This window comes from Microtus oregoni, unplaced genomic scaffold (genome assembly GCF_018167655.1).
Source record: "Microtus oregoni isolate MIOR12 unplaced genomic scaffold, Mior012 000002F_ref0000024, whole genome shotgun sequence".
Classification (NCBI taxonomy): domain Eukaryota; kingdom Metazoa; phylum Chordata; class Mammalia; order Rodentia; family Cricetidae; genus Microtus; species Microtus oregoni.
In genome coordinates, this window is record NW_024543061.1 from 8,630,125 (window position 1) to 8,653,014 (window position 22,890).

General features: G+C 37.1%; 1 gene segment (V, D, J or C); it reads left to right on the forward strand.

The window, feature by feature from the left end:
* Positions 1 to 7,907: 7,907 nt before the first annotated feature.
* LOC121432727 lies at positions 7,908 to 8,778 on the forward strand. The segment is given in 2 exon segments: positions 7,908 to 7,962; positions 8,330 to 8,778. Coding segments are annotated over 2 exon segments (498 nt in total).
* The last annotated feature ends 14,112 nt before the right edge of the window (positions 8,779 to 22,890 follow it).

The window sequence follows — 22,890 nt, forward strand, 5'->3', positions numbered from 1 at the left end:
TGTATCTGCTAGGGTCCAGTGCTAAAACTACCACTTCCACCTTGAGATTAGCAACTGTTAAGCTCTATCAGACTGTCAACTTGGGCAAATCTAGCACTCACTGTTTTGGTAGTGCTAGCACATACTTAAGTAAAATTCACAAATATGTTTAACAGGACACTAAGTAAAGAAATAGCCAGAGCCTCTTAGACAGTAATGGATACACCTAGCTGAGGTGGTACCTCCAGAGTCCAGGCCAGTTTTCATAGATCCTCACATATGCAGCTTCCAAGTGAATCTCAGGGAGTCACAAAATCATTCATTGGCAGCAGATCAGAACTTCTATTACATCTAAAATCAGCAGGGTGGTTCCTGGATATATTGGTGTTTATTGCTGTTTTCAAGGAACATATGTTCCTTCCACATGTACACAGAAAATAACAAAAATATCTTTACACAGGATAGTCCAAAAGACAAAAGTGTAATTTGTTGGGTAAGGAGAACACTACATATGAGTGAAGTTCTGGGTAGGTAAGAACAAGCATTTTGAGCTGAGGGCTGCAGACCACTAGTGTTTTTTAAAGTACCACCCATTTCCAGGAAAGGCAATTACCACAGTCTTGCCATTATTTTTACAACTGCGTGACTATGTGTAAGGCTCTTGTAGTGATCATGACAAACTGAAATAAAGTTGAATCAATGTCCATCCTGATCCGTCATTCCTTGCTTTCACAAAGTTATTTGGCATCATAGACAATTGGTAAAAATGCTATATTGTAATTCACTCACTGTCATGTACTATTCTTTGTCTCTTCTTCAGTTCTTTAAAATTCATGGTTCTAAAGAGAAATGAATATATCCAGCTTCCTCTTGTCATCTGTTTATGCAAAATAGGTTCCTGTTATTTCTTATGCTCTTCTTTCATACTCTATGTCTTTTTCACTTACTTCAGGGCCTTAGACACTATGTGAAGACAGAAAGTTTTGTGTGGTCTCTGTATACAAAGGTAACATTTCTATTACTAGTGAAGCCTAGATTATCACTTAGAAACTTAAATTTTTAATACACGTTATTCTAATGATCTGTTTTGCTTTAACCTCACCAAGGATTACTTCCAAATTTCAACTATTCTTTCAAGTTAATTTAGAAGCACACAATATTTGCAATTGAGCAATATTATTTAAGCCCTTTAGAACAAGAGTGTACTGAGGTGATATTTTCTTTGTGTTTTAGCAAATAAAACTTGATGTAGTGTGTCTAATAAGAAAAAGCCAGAAACCAATATGGGAGTTCAACCCGAAGAGTTTCTATTGTTGTAGCGACATAAATAAATGCAGACAGATTGTAATAATATATACAGCTTTGGGGCTGGAGAGATGGCTCAGAGGGTAAGAGCATTGCCTGCTCTTCCAAAGGTCCTGAGTTCAATTCCCAGCAACCACATGGTGGCTCACAACCATCTGTAATGAGGTCTGGTACCCTCTTCTGGTCTGCAGGCATATACACAGACAGAATATTGTATACATAATAAATAAATATTTTAAAAAATATATACAGCTTTAATGGGGAAATAGACTTACAGAACCACAGGTTCCCGCGGAGAACAGGAAAGCAGAAGGGGTGGCTGGGAGCACACCCACAATCTTTATAAGTAAAAAATAACCTCAGGTGACCCAGCCCCCTGCTAGCAATGTGATTGGCTGGGCTATCCCTACATATTGTTTTATAGGTGTTTTTTTTCCTTCTATCTTATTAGGTGGGACTAGACTTTAAAATAGATATTGATTAAATATGAGTTCATTGTGGAATATTTATTTTATCTTTTTATAATGATTGAAAGTCTTCCTGGGTATGGCAATCTATACTGGTGTTTTTGGTCTCTCTGTAGTACATATCCCCAGGCCTTTATGGATTTCAAAGTTTCCATAAACAAGTCAAGTGTAATTACATTAGGTCTATTTTTCATGTTATTTGGTCCTCTTTCTTTTGCATACTAATATTCTTTATTTGTTCTGTCTGTTAATGTTCTGATCATTATGTGACATGAGGTCATTTTCTTTCTAGTACAATCTATTTCTATATGATTCTGGTGACTTTTTAGATACCACTCTATTTAGGTTAAAAATTTTTCTTCTATGAATTTTTTTCAAAATATTTTCTGGAGCTTTCTCCTGTCATTCTTCCTTTTCCTCTATTCTAATTATTCATATACTTAGTCTTTTCATAGTGTTCCAGATTTCATGGATGTTTTGTGTCAGGAAGATTTTAGAATTAACATTTTCTTCTACCCATATATCTATTTCTTCTATTATATTGTCATTTCCTGATCTTTTCTCTTGAATCTCTAGTATTATGTTGCTTCTGTTCTTCCTGATTGCAGTCCCAAAATTTTCATTCCCATACTTTACTCAAGTTATGTATTCTTTATTGCTTCCACTTCCATTTTTATGTCTTGAACAATGTTGTTTATTTCTTTCACTTGTTTGTTTATGTATTCCTGGCATTTTTCAGAATTGCCATTTCCTATTTAAGGACCTCTATCATTTTCATATTGTTGGTATTATGGTCATCTTCTTGTATGTCAGCTATGTTGGAATATTGTAGTCTGACTGACTAGTAGTCAAAATGGTTCTTTATATATACAGAATTCAGTAAGCAGAGATATATTCATATTGTTCTAAAACATAGATAATTCTGTTCCTGTTTCCAGACATGTGTTTAACTTTCTCTTGTAAATCTATTAGTTATCATTTTTAAATGGTGATAGAACAGAATTATCCCTTACCATCAGTTTTAGTAATTAACCAATTAACTTGATTTTAAGAATCAAGAGGCATATGAATTACTCTTCTCAGGCTTTTAGTTCCTATGGATTCAAGGATGATAGACCAAAGGAAAACCTTTAAGCCAGCCAAAGCAGATTGCCATATTCTGACCTATTAACTTTGAATGGTAAGAGTGCCCAAATAAATTCTCAGGCCAAAGTTGCTGCAGTTATCACTATATTCTGATATAATATAAAGTTTATATTTTATAATTTTTTAAAGTTTATTTATATGTCTACTCCTGATATTCTTTGCTCCTTGGTCCTAAGATATCACTGTGACTCCATACAAGATATTCTCTAAGAAAGAGATGTAGACTTGCTGAATACCTGGACCTAGGGCAGTGTGAATGGCTTACAGAGACAGTGAGCATGTCTCTGCCATGTTGGACTGGGCAAAGCCAAAAGCAAAGCAGCTTTAATCCTAGACACTCCACTTAGCATTTTTTTTCATTTTCTTTTTTTCCATTCAAAAATATACACTTCCTCCACTCCTCCTATGCCCCACCCACTCCCCCACACACTCTCCTTCCTCCCTCTCCCTTCTTAAGAGAGGGCAGGGTACCCTGTCCTATGGGAAGTCCAAGACCCTCCCCACTCCATCCAAGCCTAGGAAGGTGTGCATCCAAATGGACTAGGGTACCAAAAAGCCAGCACATGCAGTAGAAACACATCCCAGTGCTATTATTGATGGCTTCTCAGTCTGCCCCCATTGGCAGCCTCATTCAGAGAGTCTGGTGTGATCACCCACAGTTCTGGACATAAAATCATTACATATATGCAATGAAAACAGATTCAGATATAAAGGACCTCTGAATAAGTCAAAGTCTTAGATAAATGTTTGTAGGCTTGAAAAGAAGAGAAAAAGACTATACACATTTATAAAAAAGTGTTTTTTAAAAAAGTCTTTAAAGAGACAGAGCATAGTCATAGATTAAAAAAATAAGGCACATAAAGAAGAATTATATACAGAGAATCTGGATTATGTATATTATTGTATTTTTATTGAATTTTATTGACTGTGAAGGAGCTAAGTACAGAGAGACATTTCATTGTATGTGCTGCTAAGTTAAACCAACATATATATTTTAAAATTATCTTGACTTCAAAATTTGTGTTTGAAGATATATTGCTTTGGAAAATAGATTCTTCCTTTGTTTCCACAGAGGGTGAGAACCTGTGAATTTCTTCCAGACTAATGTGTTTTAATCAAATATATCCCCCTTAAAACTGCCCAGATGGTCTACATCCATGATTCCTTCAGGACTGCTGATTGAGATGGAGCTAACACACAGGATACCTCATGACAGACCTGATGACATGCCCCAATAAGCAGGAAGTAGTCTAGACAACAATGTCCAAATTCTAAAATATATTTTAAAAATATTTCTTTACATGTATAGGGGAATATGCAATAGAGATTTGCATTGGTTATATCTTTGTCTATTAATGAAAATTTAAGGCCAATTTTGTTACATTATATTTCTGCTATTAAGGTAATATGTTTATGTAGTTTATTTAAAAATATAATGTATAATTAATAAGTATAATCATCTATAATAGTGAAGCTTACAGTCATGTTAGCTAGGTTTTCTAGGTGTACAGAGGTATATTTCAGTTGGATATTTATTCAACAAACCTTCCAAAGACTACAGAATATAGAATTTAAATTTTTTAATAGCTTTGGGCTTTACATGACATGAGACACATCTGCTCCTGGCAGCACTAATTACTTTAAGAAGATGATAGGCATTGAAGAAGTTCTTTTTTTTATTGAGAAAAGGAGAAAAAAAACAAGTTTCCACCTCCTCCCAGCCTCCCATTTCCCTCCCCCTCCTCCCCCCCTACGCCCCCTCCTCCCACCCTTCTCCCACTCCCCCCACTCCTTTCCCCCTCCCTTTCCAGTCCAAAGAGCAGTCAGGGTTTTCTGCCCTGTGGTAAGACCTAGGACCTCCCACCTCCGTCCATATCTAGGAAGGTAAACATCCAAACTGGCTGGGCTCCCACAAAGCCATCACATTACGTAGGATCAAACCACCGTGCCATTGTCCTTTGCGTCTCATCAGCCCTCATAGTTCGCCATGTTCAGAGAGTCCAGTTTTATCCCATGCTTTTTCAGTCACAGTCCAGCTGGTCTTGGCGAGCTCTCAATAGATCAGCTCCACTGTCTCAGTGGGTGGGTGCATCCCTCGTGGTCCCGACTTCTTTGCTCATGTTCTCCCTCCTTCTGCTCCTCATTGGGACTTTGGGAGCTCAGTCCAGTGCTCCAGAGTGGGTCTCTGTCTCTATCTCCATCCATCACCAGATGAAGGTATTATTTGTAATAGCCAGAACCTGGAAACAACCTAGATGCCCTTCAATGGAAGAATGGATGAAGAAAGTATGGAATATCTACACATTAGAGTACTACTCAGCGGTAAAAAACAATGACTTCTCGAATTTTGCATGCAAATGGATGGAAATAGAAAACACTATGCTGAGTGAGGTGTCCCAGACCCAAAAAGATGAACATGGGATGTACTCACTCATAATTGGTTTCTAGCCATAAATAAGGGTCACAGAGTCTACAATAGGTGAATCTAAAGAAGCTAAGTAAGAAGGGGAACTCAAGGAAAAGCATATAGTTATCCTCTGGGCTAAGGGAAGTAGACAAAATTGCCGGGGAGAAAATTGGGATCTTGAGGTGGGGTGGGTTGGGGGTAAGGGGAGATGGGGAGAGAAAAGTTAGAAGGGAAGGAGGTCGGGCCTTGGGAAAGCAGGAGGATTGGGATAAAGGAAGGTTGGACAGGGGAGCACGGAACCACAATTCTTAGTTAAGGGAACCACTTTAGGGTTGGCAAGAGACCTGACCCTAGAGGGGCTCCCAGGTGCCCAAGCTGAGGTCCCCAGTTAGTTCCTTGGGCAGTTGAGAATAGGGAACCTGAAATGACCCTATCCTTGAGCAATACTGACGAATATCTTGCATATCATCATAGAACCTTCATCTGGTGAAGAAGTTCTTCATGGAGATTAATAGCCATTAGGGAAAGAAACTGCTCTTGCCTGAACAGTTTCATTGGACTTGAGGACCCAAAGAAAAATGATTTTTGTAGCTGCCTAAAGAAGGTGAGACAATCCTTCAGGGTTCCTGGTTTATGAAATAGTCTACCAGACATTCTGCAAAGCACAGAAGGAAGCAACTGACAAACTGCTAATAAAGGTGGGAATGTCTTTGAAATTTCCTGCTTCATGGAAAAGTCTACTGGATACTATGGGCCAGGAGGCTAAAGATGAGTGCCTGCAATGATACAGAAAATTTCAGGTGACTGTTCAGGCAGTAATATGTTTCTGTTAATTTTAGAGGTTTGGGATGGTTTAAAATGCACTTCCTGTTTACTTAGGTAATGTTGTATACTTCTGGGATCTTTGATGGAGTTGAAGAATAGATAGTTATAATTATAGTTTTTATTAGACATGTTAAAAGATTAAGTAGACATAAATATTGTAACAGTGATTCTTGCTTGAAACCTGATTTGTTATATGCAATTTTACTATGCCAAAGTTTAAACCTTCCTTTTTATTTAAACAGAAAATAGGAAATGGTATGTGAAGTCCTTCTGTATATGTTTTGCTTTTATTTATTAATAAAGAAGCTGCTTTCTGTCAATGAATTAACACAGTATAGCCAGGCTCGAAGAGAAATATATATATATATATATATATATATATATATATATATATATTTCTCTATCTCTCTCTCTCTCTCTCTCTCTCTCTCTCTCTCGAGAGAAGGCAGAATCAGAGAAAAGCCATGTAGCCTCACTGGAGACAGACACCTGATGGAATTTTACATGGAATGACACAGTCATGTGGTGATACACAGATTAATAGAAATGACTTAATTTAAGATGTAAGAGTTATCTATAAATATGCTTAAGCTATTGGGCAAACAGTATTGTAAATAATATAGTTTTTTTTGTGATTCTTTTGTATCTGGGAAGCCAGGAATGAATGAATGCCCCGCTACCTGCCAACATATAAACACACATTCATGCAGTTGCCTAGAGAGGAATGTGGTGCATGTAGGGTTCCTTGGATATGGACTTATAGGTAATATTAAAGAGCTCAGCATATGTGCTAGTTACTAAACTTGCTGGAAGAACAGCAAGAACTCTTAACACCTGAGTCATCTGTCAACCCAAAGAGAGACTTTTATACTCTCAAAATATGGTAGTAAAATAAGTTAATCTAGTGAAATGGTGATGTATCTCAACAAATAAAAGTTCCTTTCATTAAGAAAAACTGCTTGAGTATTCCCTAGAAAAACATGATAGTAGAGGACTGACTTCTATATGTTGTCCCCTGTCCTCTACCTGTGTGCTTTGGAATGAACATGCCCCCCACACACATACATATGAACATGTGATAAATAACAAGAAAATATAATTTCACTGAGGTATAATTGCTGAATAAAATTATATATACTTAATTCATATAGAAGAAATGAGTTGAAATTCTCATTTGAAATACCAGTAGCCACAAACACCAGGGACCCATACTTCCATTCCAAGATTACTCAAACAATGTTTTCTTTGACAATTATTTTTAATATAATCACTTTTACTTTTCATGATAAACATTTAAGATATGCCTTCGTCACATGGTTATTAATCTTGTGGTCTTACAGAGAAAATTAAATAAGTCACAGGAATGACAGTTCCTAACGTCAATATTCAAAATTCATAAAAGATACATATTTTGTCAGAAAATGATGAAAGAGAAGCAAAAGCATTGTTATTCAACTCATTGTATACATGTATTCAATTTCATTCCTCCCAGTGTTTCTGTAGTTTTAAGTGTATATGGTCATACAGATTGATAGTTTTTATCATGTTCTTTTCTTATCAAGTACCACATTTATTTTTCAATTGTAACCCCCGACATAAAAAAAATTGTTATATGATTTTTGCAATCACGTGAAGCCTGGATTTCTTCCCTCTATTTGTACCATAGCACTAACCCAGAACTTTGCATATTGCTCCCTAGGGAGGCCCCACCCTTGTTAGTTCAAGATAAACCTCAGCTGGCATACTTTGATAACTGATCAGACTTCTCAGACTGCTTCGTCAAAATGAAGTTGCCTGTTTGGCTGTTATTGCTGATGTTCTTCTGGATTCCTGGTGAGGAGAGAGGGAAATGAGATAGGAGAATGGGTATGGCAGATGATCCCTGGTTCCCACTTTTGTAAGGCAGAGGGGCCTTATCCTACAGGATATTTCCTATGAGGTTTACATTTAATAGAGAAAGGTTTCAGATCAGAGAAATTCTATTCTACAAAGAAGATTATGACACGGATGGAATGGGATGGTATAATTCATGCTTCGAAGTTTCTTAGGACATCCAATTCACTCAATCAATAAGGGAATTTTAGTTTATAAAAATTGTATGTAGATAAACATCTCACTTGAAATAAATTTCAAAAAAGAGTACATAAAGATTTTTCATGAAGTGAGTCCTTAACTTTTTACTTCTCTGTCTGTATTTCAGTTTCCACAGGTGATGTTGTGATGACCCAAACTCCATCCTCCTTGCCTGTCAGCATTGGAGATCAAGCCTCCATCTCCTGCAGGTCTAGTCAGAGCCTTGTATATAGTGATGGTAACACCTATTTGAATTGGTACTTGCAGAAGCCAGGCCAATCTCTGAAACTCCTAATATACAAGGTTTCCAATCGATTTTCTGGAGTCTCAGACAGGTTCAGTGGCAGTGGGTCAGGTACAGATTTCACACTCAAGATCAGCAGAGTGGAGCCTGAGGATTTAGGAGTATATTACTGCATGCAAGCTACACATTTTCCTCCCACAGTGATTCAGACCCTAACAAAAACATCCTTGCTTGTGGTGGCCCATCTGACAAATATATTACTTACCCTTTTGAATAGAGAGCTGCTGAGAAACCCAAGAGTATTGCTTGCATCTGAGGGACTTGGAGCATGAGTGCCTGCCTGGGCTACACCTCAAAGGGCATGAACTCAGTTCTCTTCAGCTGCAATAACAATAAAATTGCTTCAGGAGAATGGTGAACAGAGGCATTCTTGGCAATCATGAACAATGGGACTAAAATTGAGTGACAACCCATTCTGATCTTAAAGCTTTTTTTCTGCTTCATAATGCCAAATTATGATGTAAAACAGACAGAAACCTGAGATATATTTCTTTGATAATTGTCTCCTTTACTATATAATTATCCCATTTGCCAAATTTTATGATTTTGACTTAAATTTCATTTTATTTATATAAATATTGTATGTTCAACTAGCCTTTGTTTATTCAGTGTGTAAAGAATATTTATTAATTTCTTAATGTTCAAACTGTTTTACTCATGAAATATTTATATTTTCTTATGAATAAATAGTTCTTTTTATCACCATCAAGCTTTTGTTACTATTTTTACTCCAAGTTTAATTCCTAATTATGTTCACATTTACTAATGGGAGAAACATATCAATGCTAATATTTTCTGGTTGTTTTGAATATTTTCCTCCTGTTGCTCCTATTTGGGTTTTTTTGCTGTTTTCTTACTTCTTATCCATTTTAAATACTAGTCCCATTTTTTCTACCCCCCCCCTTTCTACCACCCCTTTACCTTCTTTCATTTCACCTCCATCCACTCCCCACAAAGTGTAAGGCCACCTTTGAGGAGTGAAGGACGTCTAATATACCAAGTTGCGGTAGGACCAAGTCCTTCTTCATTGTATCGAGGCTGAGGAAGGTATTTCAACATATAAAATGTGGTCCATAATGCATGCCTGACTATGTACCCAGGATGAATTCTGGTCCCACTGCCAACCCCCCACAGATCAAGTCATATAACTGTCACACTCATTCAGAAGGCTTAGTTCAGTTTCATGCAGCAACATGCATCTGTCACTCCAGTTTTGTGTTAGCCATGGCAACCAGCATGCACCATAGGAGGAAAGTGATGGCACATGTTTTGCAATAGCATTTTCACTTTTTAAATTCAAAGACTTTGGAGATTGCACTTTCCAGCTGTTGGCTTAGTGGCAGGATTCTTTCTGGCACCCAGGTAAGAAAGAATTACTTTTTCTGTGGTTGGATTTTCATTCCAAGCTCCCCCGCCCCCATATTTCTATGGGTTAAGTCACAAACTTAATTTCCTATACTACAATCTTGTTTCAAATAAAACTGAAGTGAAGGTAAGTACAGAATTTCAATAGCCTGTTAAAGCAGATCAATGGCGAGAAGGTTACAGTCTCCTAAGTTGACTGTTAAAGAATTTAGGGCCACCCAGTCCTTATCAATGAGGCTATACATGCTGCCCTATTTGCTCAGTTTCTATCTTTTTGGATTCTCATGTAGTCTATTTGCAAGGCTTCTCTTCTTGTCAGATGTCCTGCCACAAAGGATATTTGTGAAGAGCTAGCTTCATGTAGATTTGTGTATGAGAACATGGGTTTCTTTGACTGAGTGAGTACATTCATAACAGAGTGGAGGAAAAGGCATCTAGTCACCAGTAAAGAAAGGGGTTATGCTCAATAAATGACTAATAGTCTGCTGAGGTTATTTGGTATGATATCCACTATGGAAAAGGGAGAAAGCTATGAATTCACAAGCGTTTTACTGAAATGACAGATTGATGGCAGAAGTCACAAAATAAACTCACGCTAATTCAGAATTATGAAAAATAAAGGGTTATTTATTTAGGGGAAACTTAGAGATCATATTCCTAGGTAACAGTCCACTGCACTAAAAGGAACAGAGCCTATCAGCCAGAAGTGAGAGCCAGAAGCAAGAGAGAGAGTGTGACATTTTACATCTGCATTTACAGTATAAGGGATCACAAGCAAATGAGATGGTGTCTTAAAGGCTACTGGCTAAAGGAGCAGAATGTCTCCCACAGCACCTCTCCCTTTTATTTAAATAGGAGAGTTCCAAACCCAAGACAAAATTATATACACTAGGAACATATATCAAGTGTAAGATTAGAATGAAACCAGCATAAAAAGTATTAAGCAAGGAATGCATGCTAAATGTTTTAATAAACATTACATCTTACAGAGTCTAAGTCATGTATTGGAAATGGTTTGGCTAGATCATAAGAGGGTGGTAACTATGACTATCTAATCTTCAACCCCATAAAAGGCCTGAGAAGGGAGATAACATTACTTGAGTAGGCAGGAAGTGCAATCAAACAGCTTCCAAAGTGAGCAACATATGATGGAGACAATTAGTTAGCTGAGCAATCACCGAAAATCTCATTTGCAATGTTGAAGAAACCAAATTTGGCTAAGGTGTATCATAAATGACAAACCATTTTCAGAGGCAGGAAATTTTTCAGAACTGACTTTCCCTGTCTTGGCAAGATTTGACAATCTTTTTCCTTGTGTTCTGCTTATCCATTTCCGGAAACCATGTACTTTGTCAATGGTTGAGATAATGGCAGTTCCTTGCCCAGTCCAATTGTGCCAAGAAGAAAATATCACACTCTAGAATTGCTTCCTGCTGTCATGGGGCAATATTTTCTTAATGAAATCTTGCAAAAGAAAGTGGTGGTTAAGTTTTAAAATTACTGTCTAGTATAGTTGCAAATGATTTTTGAGCAGCCGATAGGCCTTTTATTTCAAAGTTTGCATTCTTTGGCATTCTTTCCAGAACATCATGAGAAGATGCATCATTTCATCAGCTGGTACCCCTCCAAAAACAGTGTTATAGTAGTGTTAGCATCACAATGTCATCTTGACCAGGTGGAGTTGTTGCTGTGTGGTTCTATCTTCTTCCTCACTGCCCCAACCCTATATGCTTTCCATAACACCTGTATGGTTGTCACCATTGTGGATGAGCTGTCATTTCTCTTCCTCAAAAGGTTTCTTCTTTTCAAAGTGAATATTTATTGATTTTGATATTATGCATAGTTTTTATTCTCTTGTGGAAACAAGAGCAAAATCCTTTCTCCAATGTAGCACATCTCCTGGTTTACATTGTGAGGTCAACATATCCTTGAAAATACTGGTTGATTCATTTCAGAAGATTTTTTTCCATTATCCAATAACTCTCTGCTTCTGTTGTTCCTTTCTCATTAATATTAAGAAAATTCAAGGTTGATAAAACATTACACAATCTATTTTTGAGGGATTTTCCATCCCTTTCTGTTTGTTTAACATATCCTTTATAGTACAGTTTGACCTTTTTATAACTGCCTGACCTGTAAGATTCATTGGTATACTTGTAATGTGTTTTATATCATAATAAGCAAAAAAAACCTGTTTCATTTACTTAGATACTTGTGCCGGATAATTGTCTGTCTTTAGGAATGCTCATGATGGCCCTAACTTCTAATAAGTGTGTGATTACTGAATCAGCCTTTACGGAACCAAAGCCAGTTGCACATTGAAAGCTTGAGTATGTGTCTTTGGTGTAGTGCACATATTTTAATTTACCAAATTCTACAAAATAGAACATATACATCTGCCAAATCTCATTCCTTTAAGTACCCTTTGGGTTACTCCCAGCAGGCTATGTTTTGTGGCTATAGAAAGAGCAAGTAGGACATCCCTCCATAATCTCCTTAGCTTATTGCCATGTAATAAAAAAAAATCTTTCTTTAAAACTTTGCTATTGACATAATGTTTTTATGAAATTCAGAGGCCTGCAACACACTTACAATCAGTAATTGATCAATTTCTACATTACCTTTTGCTAGAGGACCTGGCAGACCCGTATGGGATCATATTTGTATTATGTATATAGGACAAAGCCTATTCCTGATTATGTCTTTCAACTAAATGAATAATGAAATCAATTTTGTATCATCTAGTATAAATTCATTGGTGTCAATACACAAGACAACTCATTTGGCATATTGGTAATTAGTAACTATATTGAGAAGTGCATTAAAATCTCTTAGTACCATAAGATTAGCATATAACTCTGCCTTTTGGACAGAATTATAAGAGCTTTGTTGCACCCTAATTAATTTTTTTGAATTGTAACCTGCCTTCTCTGATTTATTCACATCAGTATAAAATATACAGGCTCCAGTTATAGGTGCATCACATGCAATTTGGGGAAGAATCTGAGTTCTCTTTATAAGGTTAAGCCTATCACTTTTGGAATAATTGTTATTAATATATCCCAAAAAATTAGTACAAGCCCTTTGCCAGGGTTCACTGTATTTCCATAACTTCTTTTATTTCATCAGCAGTAAAAAGCATTATAATCTCTCCTGGGTCTATACTTGCTAATTGATGAAGTCTCAATTTAACTTTTATACTTAATTCAGAGGCTTGTTCCACATAAGTTTTTATTTTTAAAGTTAGTTTATGTGGTAAAAAGATTCATTCTAAGATAATATCATCCATCTGCATTAAATTCATGTAGGAGAAATTCAATATGACCAGAATACAATTAAGATTTGGATTCACTCTATCTATATGTGCCTCCTGTAATTTCTTCTTGACAATCATCAATTCTTTTTCCACTTCAGCTGTTAATTCTCTGGGACTATTTAAGCTCTTATCACCATCTAAAGCTTTATTTAGATTAACAGTTAGGTCAGGTGTTATCCAAACTGCTGATTGTAGACTGAAGATATCTCCCAATAATCTTTAAAAGCCATTAAGTGTACACAGCTAGTCCCTCCTAATTTGTGCCTTTTGTGTCCTAATTTTCTGAAAACCTATTTTGTAACCTAGGTAATTAAGAAATCTCTTCTGTGAATCTTTTAAGGAATGTTAATTGGGGTATTCCATTCCTGCAGTAGTTCACAACCCCATAAATTCCCTGCAATAATAATTATATATTTTCTCAGTCTTCATTTCTGTCTCTGGCCCTAGGCATTCAAAAAATCTCATGCTTTGTTTTACCTGAGATAGGGCCCCATTTCCCAGGAACTAAACATCTACCTCTTGAAGAGGCCAAATCTGATGCCAAGTGTCTGGTGTAATGATACTTACATTGGCTCCTATGGCCAGTAAGCCTTCAGTAAGAATGCCATTTATACACACTCTTAGCTTTGGTCTTTGATCATTTATAGAAGTCTGCCAGATTATACATTTCCAATGTCCTACTGGAGATTTTGACTCATCGTCAACATTTATTCCATCATTCAGAACAGCACTGTTTTTTGACAGTAGGCAATGGATTTTTTAATTTTCCTGGAGAGACACATTCTCCACAGTAACTGGAAATGACTGGACCACGTTCATCATAGGGCCCTGCAGGAAGTCCCCTAAAGCATTTCCCAATGGTATCTGGTTGCCTTGTCTATCATTTGTTGAACTATATACATTGGTCCAATGTCAGACTTTGCCACACCTCCTATATATACCTGAAGGCTAATTCCTCCTATTCCTGCCATTTCCAGAGAATACATTATTCCTAGGAATTCCTTGTCTATAATCCCTTCTCAGATGTTCAATTCTACCACAATTAAAACAGTTTGTATTTTAATGTCTTTTCTTCCCATTGAAAATTGCTTCTCCTACCCAAGCTTCAGTTCCATAGACAAGTTTCTCAACATTCGTTGTATGCAAGATCCATTTATCCATGGGTGCTTATCTGATCTTTAAAGGCCCAATGATCCTTTTGCATTCTAAATTCACATTCTCATAAGCCAAAGATTCAGTTATTATATGTCCAGCTTCTGGGTCAATTTCCCCTCTTTGTACAGCCTTAGTTAGTCTTTGCAAAAAATCACTAAAAGGTTTTTTTTTAAAATATTTATTTATTTATTTATTATGTATGCAATATTCTGTCTGTGTGTATGTCTCCAGGCCAGAAGAAGGCACCAGACCTCATTACAGATGGTTGTGAGCCACCATGTGGTTGCTGGGAATTGAACTCAGGACCTTTGGAAGAGCAGGCAGTGCTCTTAACCTCTGAGCCATCTCTCCAGCCCCCACTAAAAGGTTTTTTTTATACACCCGTTTAACCCTATGATATGATTCAACTATATTCCTTAGTTCCTAAATCCTGTCCCAAACATTTAAAGCTGTCATGCCACATAAGGACAAGGTTTGTGTTCATCATTAATATCTTGATCCTGAGGATCAGAATAAAGTTCCTTGTCTGGAATCTCAAATCCTTTTGCTTTGCCTTGTTGCTCTAAAATTTTAGTTTCTTCCTAAAACTATCATCTTCAGAGCAACCACTGTCCTTTTTCTAGGACTGCTGAGATTAACTGAGTCTAGTCTTGTGGCTTTGCTTTGTTATTGGAAACCAATGTTTTGACCATTTCCCTGACAAAGGCTGAATGTAGTTTGTAAGCTACAATTGCTTGTTTAATTTCTTGAAGGTCAGTCATACTTATGGGCTCCCATGAATATTCTTTGACAACCTTAGGGTATTAGGGGCCAGATACTCTTTCTGATGTTATTACCAAAAATACAGGCAGATCTCTGGGGAAGCTATCCTGGAGGTTTTTATGTACTGATGAGGCTAAACTTTGTCTTTGTACTCTTTTCCCTTAGTCATCAAAGTCGATAAGTTCCTCAGTCTTTTCACATCTATTTACCTCTTCCTTTTGTAAAGGCTGGATCTGCTTTCTAATGTTTTGTTCTAATGCCCTAATTGATGATTCCAAGGTATGAAGTCTGTCCAGTAGATATAATGCCTCATCCTTGACAATAATCCTCATAACATGCATAGTACCTTCCTGGAGAGACATTCTGTCAATCTGTCTTACCCCTTTGACAGAGTCCAATTAATATATTTAATAGTACAAATTCTCTCAAATAATGTTAAAGCACTCACTGTCATATACTAGGTTTTATATGCTAAATCAGCTCTATCCTTCTGCAGAGTGCTGAATTTTCCTTTTAATAAATTAGTGTTAATGTGTATCATTTCTTAAAGTACCCTATTTTATAGAGTATTGTTAGTTATATTGATTGTATCGTTCTTCAGAGGCAAAAGGCTTGGCTCTGAAGGGGTTCCCAGGAGTCCAAGGAGATGACCCCAGCCAGGACCCTGGGCAGTGGAGGAGAGGGTGCCTGAACTGACCTTGCCTGGTAATCAGACTGATGACTATCTTGAATATTACCTTCATATGGCAACAAATGAAGATAGAGACAGAGACCCACATGGGAGCACTGGACTGAGCTCCCAAGGTCCATTTGAAGAGGAGAAGGAGGTAGAATATGAACAAGGAAGTCAGGACCACAAGGGTTGGTCCACCCCTTGAGACAGTGTACCTGAGCTAATGGGTGCTCACCAAATCCAACTGGACTGGAACTGAACGAGCATGGGATCAAACTGGACCCTCTGAATGGACCTGAGAATTGAGGCAGACTGAGAGCCCAACAATAATGGCACTGGGATTTGTCTCTACTGCATCTACTGGCTTTTTGGGATCATATTCTATTTGGATGTATACCTTACTAAACCTGGATGTAGAGGGGAGGGCCTTGGATTTCCCATAGGGCAGTGTACCTTGCTCTCTCTCAGGAGTAGAGGAGGAGGGGATAGGGTATGTGGTGGAGCGGGAGGGAAGAGGGAAGTGGGGAGGAAGTAGAAATTTTGATTGGTATTATTTACAAAGTAATAAAAAAAGAAAAAAAGGTATTTAACAAAAATCTCAGATTGTGTGCTCCACAGTGGTTCCATAATGGTCAGCAGCCACACAAGCACAGGAATAACAAGACAACAGAGGCACCCGGGAAAGCCTGTGTCTCATCCGAGTTTCCACTGTGTACAGCAGCAGGTACAGGCACCGAGGAGAGTGTGTGGGCATTTGAAGCTGCTCTGAGGCATGCAATGAATCAGTATAAAGAGCTGTGTCCAATCTGTAGCAAGAAAAGCTGCTGCTGTCACTGTGCACAGGCCATGCATGACTAAGCAAGCTGAGGGAAGACTCACACGAAGCTGGGCATGCTCTGAGCCTGGCAGATGATGTACAGGCACTCAGCCCCTGGGATTAGCTTCTAAAACTGAATAAATGGGTGCCAGATGATGGCGGAAGTCACAAAATAATCCCACACCGGTTCAGAATTAGGAATAATAAAGGGTTATTTATCGAGGGGAAACTTAGAGATCACTGTTCTAGATAATAGTCCTCTGCATGAACAGTAACAGAGTCTATAAGCCAGAAGTGAGAGCCAGAAGCAAAAGAGAAAGTGGAGCTTTACAGTTGCATTTACAGTATAAGAGCATGACCAAGTGGACTGGTATCTTAAAGGATATTGGCTTAAGGAGGAGAATTTGCTCCCACAGCACCAGTTAACTATTCTAATGGTCACCAACACTTTGCAAATTGAGTGTTACCCTAGAGTTGTCAGCTGTACTCTCAATGTATAATGCTTGAACCATAGTAATTCTTATGTTGCCAATATTTCATATGAGGTGGAGCACCTCTGAATGATCTGAGTAATTTAGACTGGAATTTATGCTCCAAAAGTAGCACCAAGAAGAGTATGTTAAACCAGAGATCTATCTCTGGAGAAATCTGAGGAGGCAGGAGCATGGTCTTATTCATTTTTGCCCCAGAGTCAAGACAATCTATTGAAGTCAAAACCACCCAGGTTTTAAGAAGTGGGAAGATATATGTTGTTTCAGATGGAGTGTTGAAGAATGAATGCCTGGGGAACTCATGAAATTGACTGGATCATGAAGAATATATGGGATACTTACATTTGTTTATCCCCTTGTATTCATCACATTCAATAAATCATTTTGTTTGGGTGGTTGTGGAAAATATATTTAATCCCAGCATTAGTGAGGCAGATGCAGGCAGATCTCTTTGAGTTTGAGGCCAGTCTGATCTACAAGAGCTAGATCCAGAACAGGCTTGAAAGCTACAGAAAAAAATCTGCCTCAAAAAACAGTTATAGTATTCAAGTCTGTTATCACTAGTTACCTTTATGATGAGGAATTGTGGGAAATAGAAGTATATGGCAGAAAAGAAAAAAAATATGGAAGAGCCAAAATTGAGAAAAAGATGTAATCCATTTAGTCTTTGAGTATAAAAATTCCTCCATTTTCATAAGGGGATAGAATGCCAAGTGACACAAATTTTTTTGATCAAAGTATTGTAAGTATTATAAGGAATTACTTTGTAATGCCTCTCATTGTACTGTAGTAAGCATGTTTAAAGCTGTAAAATTTTAGCTTTTAAGTCATTAATATGGTCCTGATATATTATTCCCTTATTTTATTTTTTTATTTTTCGAGACAGGGTTTCTCCATAGCTTTTTGGTTCCTGGCCTGGAAATAGCTCTTGTAGACCAGGCTGGCCTCGAACTCACAGAGATCCACCTGCCTCTGCCTCCCGAGTGCTGGGATTAAAGGTGTGCACCACCAACGTTAAACATGATGACCAGCTAAACAGATAAATAATGTAAGAGATATAGATAATATCTAACTGTCCATCCTATTTTTCCCTACTGCCTAATTTTTAGCTGATCAGCTCCTTATAAGTACAACCAGGAACACAGCTTTAGAGTTAAGCAAATGCAGCACAAAAGAAAGCAACACATCTTAGCATCACCAAAAAAATTCCACATCATAAACAAGTGTATCACATCATAAATTAATATTCCACAGCAGTATCTCTACAACATAATACTTTTAACTCAATTTGTTATATTTTTATTTCATAATGACAGAATTATTTAAAAGAGATGTCCATTCAGAGATATATAAATTTCCTTATATTTTTAATGATTATTTTGTGTATTTTTGATATCTTTTTGTATGGTAAAAGTATCAACTATTTTTATTTTATCAGGAGTTTTAATGATTAAAAACTTTCCTTTGAAAATATTTTTTGGATAAGCCCCTGATATACTATGTTGGATTAGATTAATAAAGTTGCAATAGTCTATGTTGTGATTTTTAAGTAATATTAAGTATTAGCAATATCCATGGCTTCAAATTAAGAATTGTTACAGAGTATTGCATCTCTAGTCTTTATAATACCTAATATTCTTTTTATAACAATTTACTCTCAAAATAAGCCAAATGTTGTATAATATAATTTGACCTAAGTAAAGATCTTATATCTTTCTAAGCATCTAAAAACTAAATAATTAATCTCTGCAAAGCCCCTTAAAATTTCTCCCAAAATGACCACATTAATACACAAAAAATAGTGCATTGGATCTCCAGGAACTGGCGTTAAAAATGGTTGTGGACCAACATGCACTGCTAGGAACTGAACTCACATCATTTGAAAGGACATCCAATGCTCCTAATTGCTGATTCATCTATCATTTTACACACACACACACACACACACACACACACACAAATATACACACAAATATAAACAAATATATAATAAAACAATAATAAATAAGACAATAATGAGAGAGAGAGAGAGAGAGAGAGAGAGAGAGAAAGAGACAAAGAGAGAGAGAAAGAATCTTTCTGCGTAGGGTTTCTCTGTGTAGCCCTGGTTGTTCTGGAACTCACTTTGTACATCATGTTGGGCTCAAAATAAGAAATCTGCCTACCTCTGCCTTTAATCACTGGGATTAAAACCATGTACTGCTATGCCTGGATACTTGTTTTATATTTTAATGGAATGTTTGATGTACTCTTTTCAGAATTTCTTGAGTGTTACAATGTTTTTTACTTTGTGCACCACACTCATCCCTATAATTCTTCTCAGATCTTTCACCACCAAACTCTTCAGACTTTATTTTCACCATTTTTAATTATTCCACTGAATCTAGTTTATACTGCCCTTACACATGTGGGTGAGAGTCCAATCTACTAGGGACCAATGTACCAGGGGCCAATGCCTAAAGAAAACTAATTGTCCGTATTATAACAACCATCAATTGTAATTTAAAAAGACACAAAAATTATCAAGAACACAGGAGCTATAATAAAGACCAGTCTTGTAAAGCATTCTAACTGTAACAAGTAGTGACATGAAAACCGTGGTATAACAAAACACTGTTTGATTGGATTTAATGCCAATTCCATAAGACAAAATCAATACCTGACACAATTATTGGGCCCAAGAACCTTTAGCTAGAAATATCTTAGACCCTATAATAGGAATTGTAAAGGAAGCAACTTGGATAAGGTAGTGAACAAAATAGAAAACAAACACTGTAATAAATAAACTTTATGTCTTTAGTAAGAGTGCCTTCACAAGATAATATATAAAAGAGGGCAGGTAACTAGTGATTAAAAATTTTGTAATTTGGTCAGGAAATGAAAGAATAAGTGCATATTATTTTCATACTTTAATCAATGAAAAACACTTTTTAAAAAGAAAGAATGTTCTTTCTCTTCATGGCTACTCTCTTACAAATGATACATATTTAGGACCAGAAGCAGGGCTACTCATTTACATTTCCATTCCCATATATTCATCATTATTTGATGATGGTCTACTGAATAAATATTGGGAATATGTTCTGTTGCAATCATCCTGCCCAAAAATATTACTGTTTCTACATTTTTACACAAAATATAAAAATATAGTCATCCACAGAGGAAGGCATATTATATGAGAGACTAGAAAAATCAAATTCATAATGAAAACAAATTGTTTTGTCTGATGGCTACATTTTTTCCTGTTAAATATTACTTTAATGTAAAATTAATTTAACAGTACACAAAAAATGAGAGTGATTATATGAGCTGGTATTTCAAGATGCTATCTGAGTAGAAGAACCTACTAGCAATTTATTTATTTTTATTTATTTATTTTTGTTTTTTTTTTAGTTGTTGAAAAAAAATTTCGCCTTCTCCCCGTTTCCCATTTTTCTCCCCCTCCTCGCACACATCATCCCCTCCCCCACTCCCCTACCCTTCTCCACCTCCCCTCCCACTCCATTTCCCTCCCTCTCAAGAATGAAGAGCAGTCCAGATTCCCTGCCCTGCCAGAAGTCCAAGGTCCTCCCACTTCTATCCAGGACCAGGAAGGTGAGCATCCAAACAGGCTAGGCTCCCACAAAGCCAGTTCATGTATTAGGATCGAAACCTAGTGCCATTGACCTTGGCTTCTCATCAGCCTTCATTGTCTGAAATGACAGTTCAGAAAGTCCGGTTTCATCCCATGCTTATTCAGTCCCAGTCCCGCTGGTCTAGGTGAGCTCCCAATATATCAATTCCACTGTCACAGTGGGTGGGTGGGTGCATCCCTCATGGTCCTGCCTTCCTTGCTCATGTTCTCCCTCCTGCTCCTCATTTGGATCTTAAGAGCTCAGTCCGGGGCTCCAATTTGGGTCTCTGTCTCTATCTCGATCCATCGCCAGATGAAGGTTCTAAGGTGATATGCAAGATATTCATCAGTATGGCTATAGGATAGGGCCATTTCAGGTTTCCTCTCCTCAGTTGTTCAAGGTACTAGCTGGGGACATCTCCCTGGACACCTGCGAGCCCCTCTACAGTCAAGTCTCTTGCCAACCCTAAGATGGCTCCCTTAATTAGGATATATATTTCTCTGCTCCCGTGTCCACCCTTCCTTTATCCCAACCATCCCATTTCCCCAAGCTCCCCCCTTCTCCCCTTCTCACGTGTCTCACCCTATTTCCCCTTAGCCCCATGCCACCTCACCCCCAAGTTCCCAGGGAGAAGATCTTCACCAAACCTGCAAAAGATAAAGGTCTATTCTCCAAAATATATAAAGAACTCAAGAAACTAGACTTTAAAATGCTAATTAACCCAATTAAAAAATGGGGCACTGAACTAAACAGAGAATTCTCAACAGAAGAAATTCAAATGGCCAAAAGACACTTAAGGTCATGCTCATTCTCCTTGGTGATCAGGGAAATGCAAATTAAAACAACTTTGAGATACCATCTTACACCTGTCAGAATGCCTAAAATCAAAAACACCAATGATAGCCTTTGCAGGAGAGGTTGTGGAGGAAGGGATACCCTCATCCATTGCTGGTGGGAATGAAAACTTGTGCAACCACTTTGGAAATCAGTATGGCGATTTCTCAGGAAATTCGGGATCAACCTACGTCAAGATCCAGTAATACCACTCTTGGGAATATACCCAAGAGATGCCCTATCATATGACAAAAGCATTTGTTCAACTATGTTCATAGCAGCATTGTTTGTAATAGCCAGAACCTGGAAACAACCTAGATGCCCTTCAATGGAAGAATGGATGAAGAAAGTGTGGAATATATACATATTAGAGTACTACTCAGCGGTAAAAACCAATGACTTCTCGAATTTTGCATGCAAATGGATGGAAATAGAAAACACTATCCTGAGTGAGGTATCCCAGACCCAAAAAGATGAACATGGGATGTACTCACTCATAATTGGTTTCTAGCCATAAATAAAGGACATTGAGCATATAATTTGTGATCCTAGAGAAGCTAAATAAGAAGATGGACCCAAAGAAAAACATATAGTCATCTGTCTGGATATGGGAAGTAGACAAGATTGCCAGGCAAAACCTGATAGCTACATTTTTGAAAATTTACCTAAAATAGATACAACATTAATGTTTTCTTATAATGTGAGATTTATATTAAATTTGTGATTGAAATTTATATATATATATATATATATATATATTGTACATAAGATAAATACATTGGACCTTGAACATAAGCCTCCATCTGTACCTAAATGCACTTTTTATGTAATAATTTCTGAAAATACTTTGGACCTATAAATTACTATGCTTTATTATAATAATATTGCATTTGGTGAATTGAGTAGAGTGAAAAGCAGTAAGTTCAAGAGTTAAATTATATTGGTTCAGATCATCTCTTGTTGCAGTACTGAGAATCTCTGATCGACCATCAAAATCTCAAGTGAACTTTGCCAAATGAAGGCACAGGGAACAAGAACAGGGCATTCACATATAATCCTGAGACATTAAAAAAGTGCATCTAACTTTTGTTCACCTTGATTGAGTCCTCTGCAAACTTGGAAGCTTTTGTTGTGGCTACAAAACACAGAGACTGTTGATGGAAACAGATTCTCATTCAAATTTAATGAGAATCTAATAGAATTTTATTTTCCTTTCTGGATGGAAAAAGCTTTCCCAAGAATCAACAAGGAGAAAATATGAAACTGAATGGCTTCTATTCATTCTTTCCTATACACCTAAGAGATTCTTTCTCTTAAGAAGCCTTTTCTACTAATTGGATATGAGTCATGTATAATT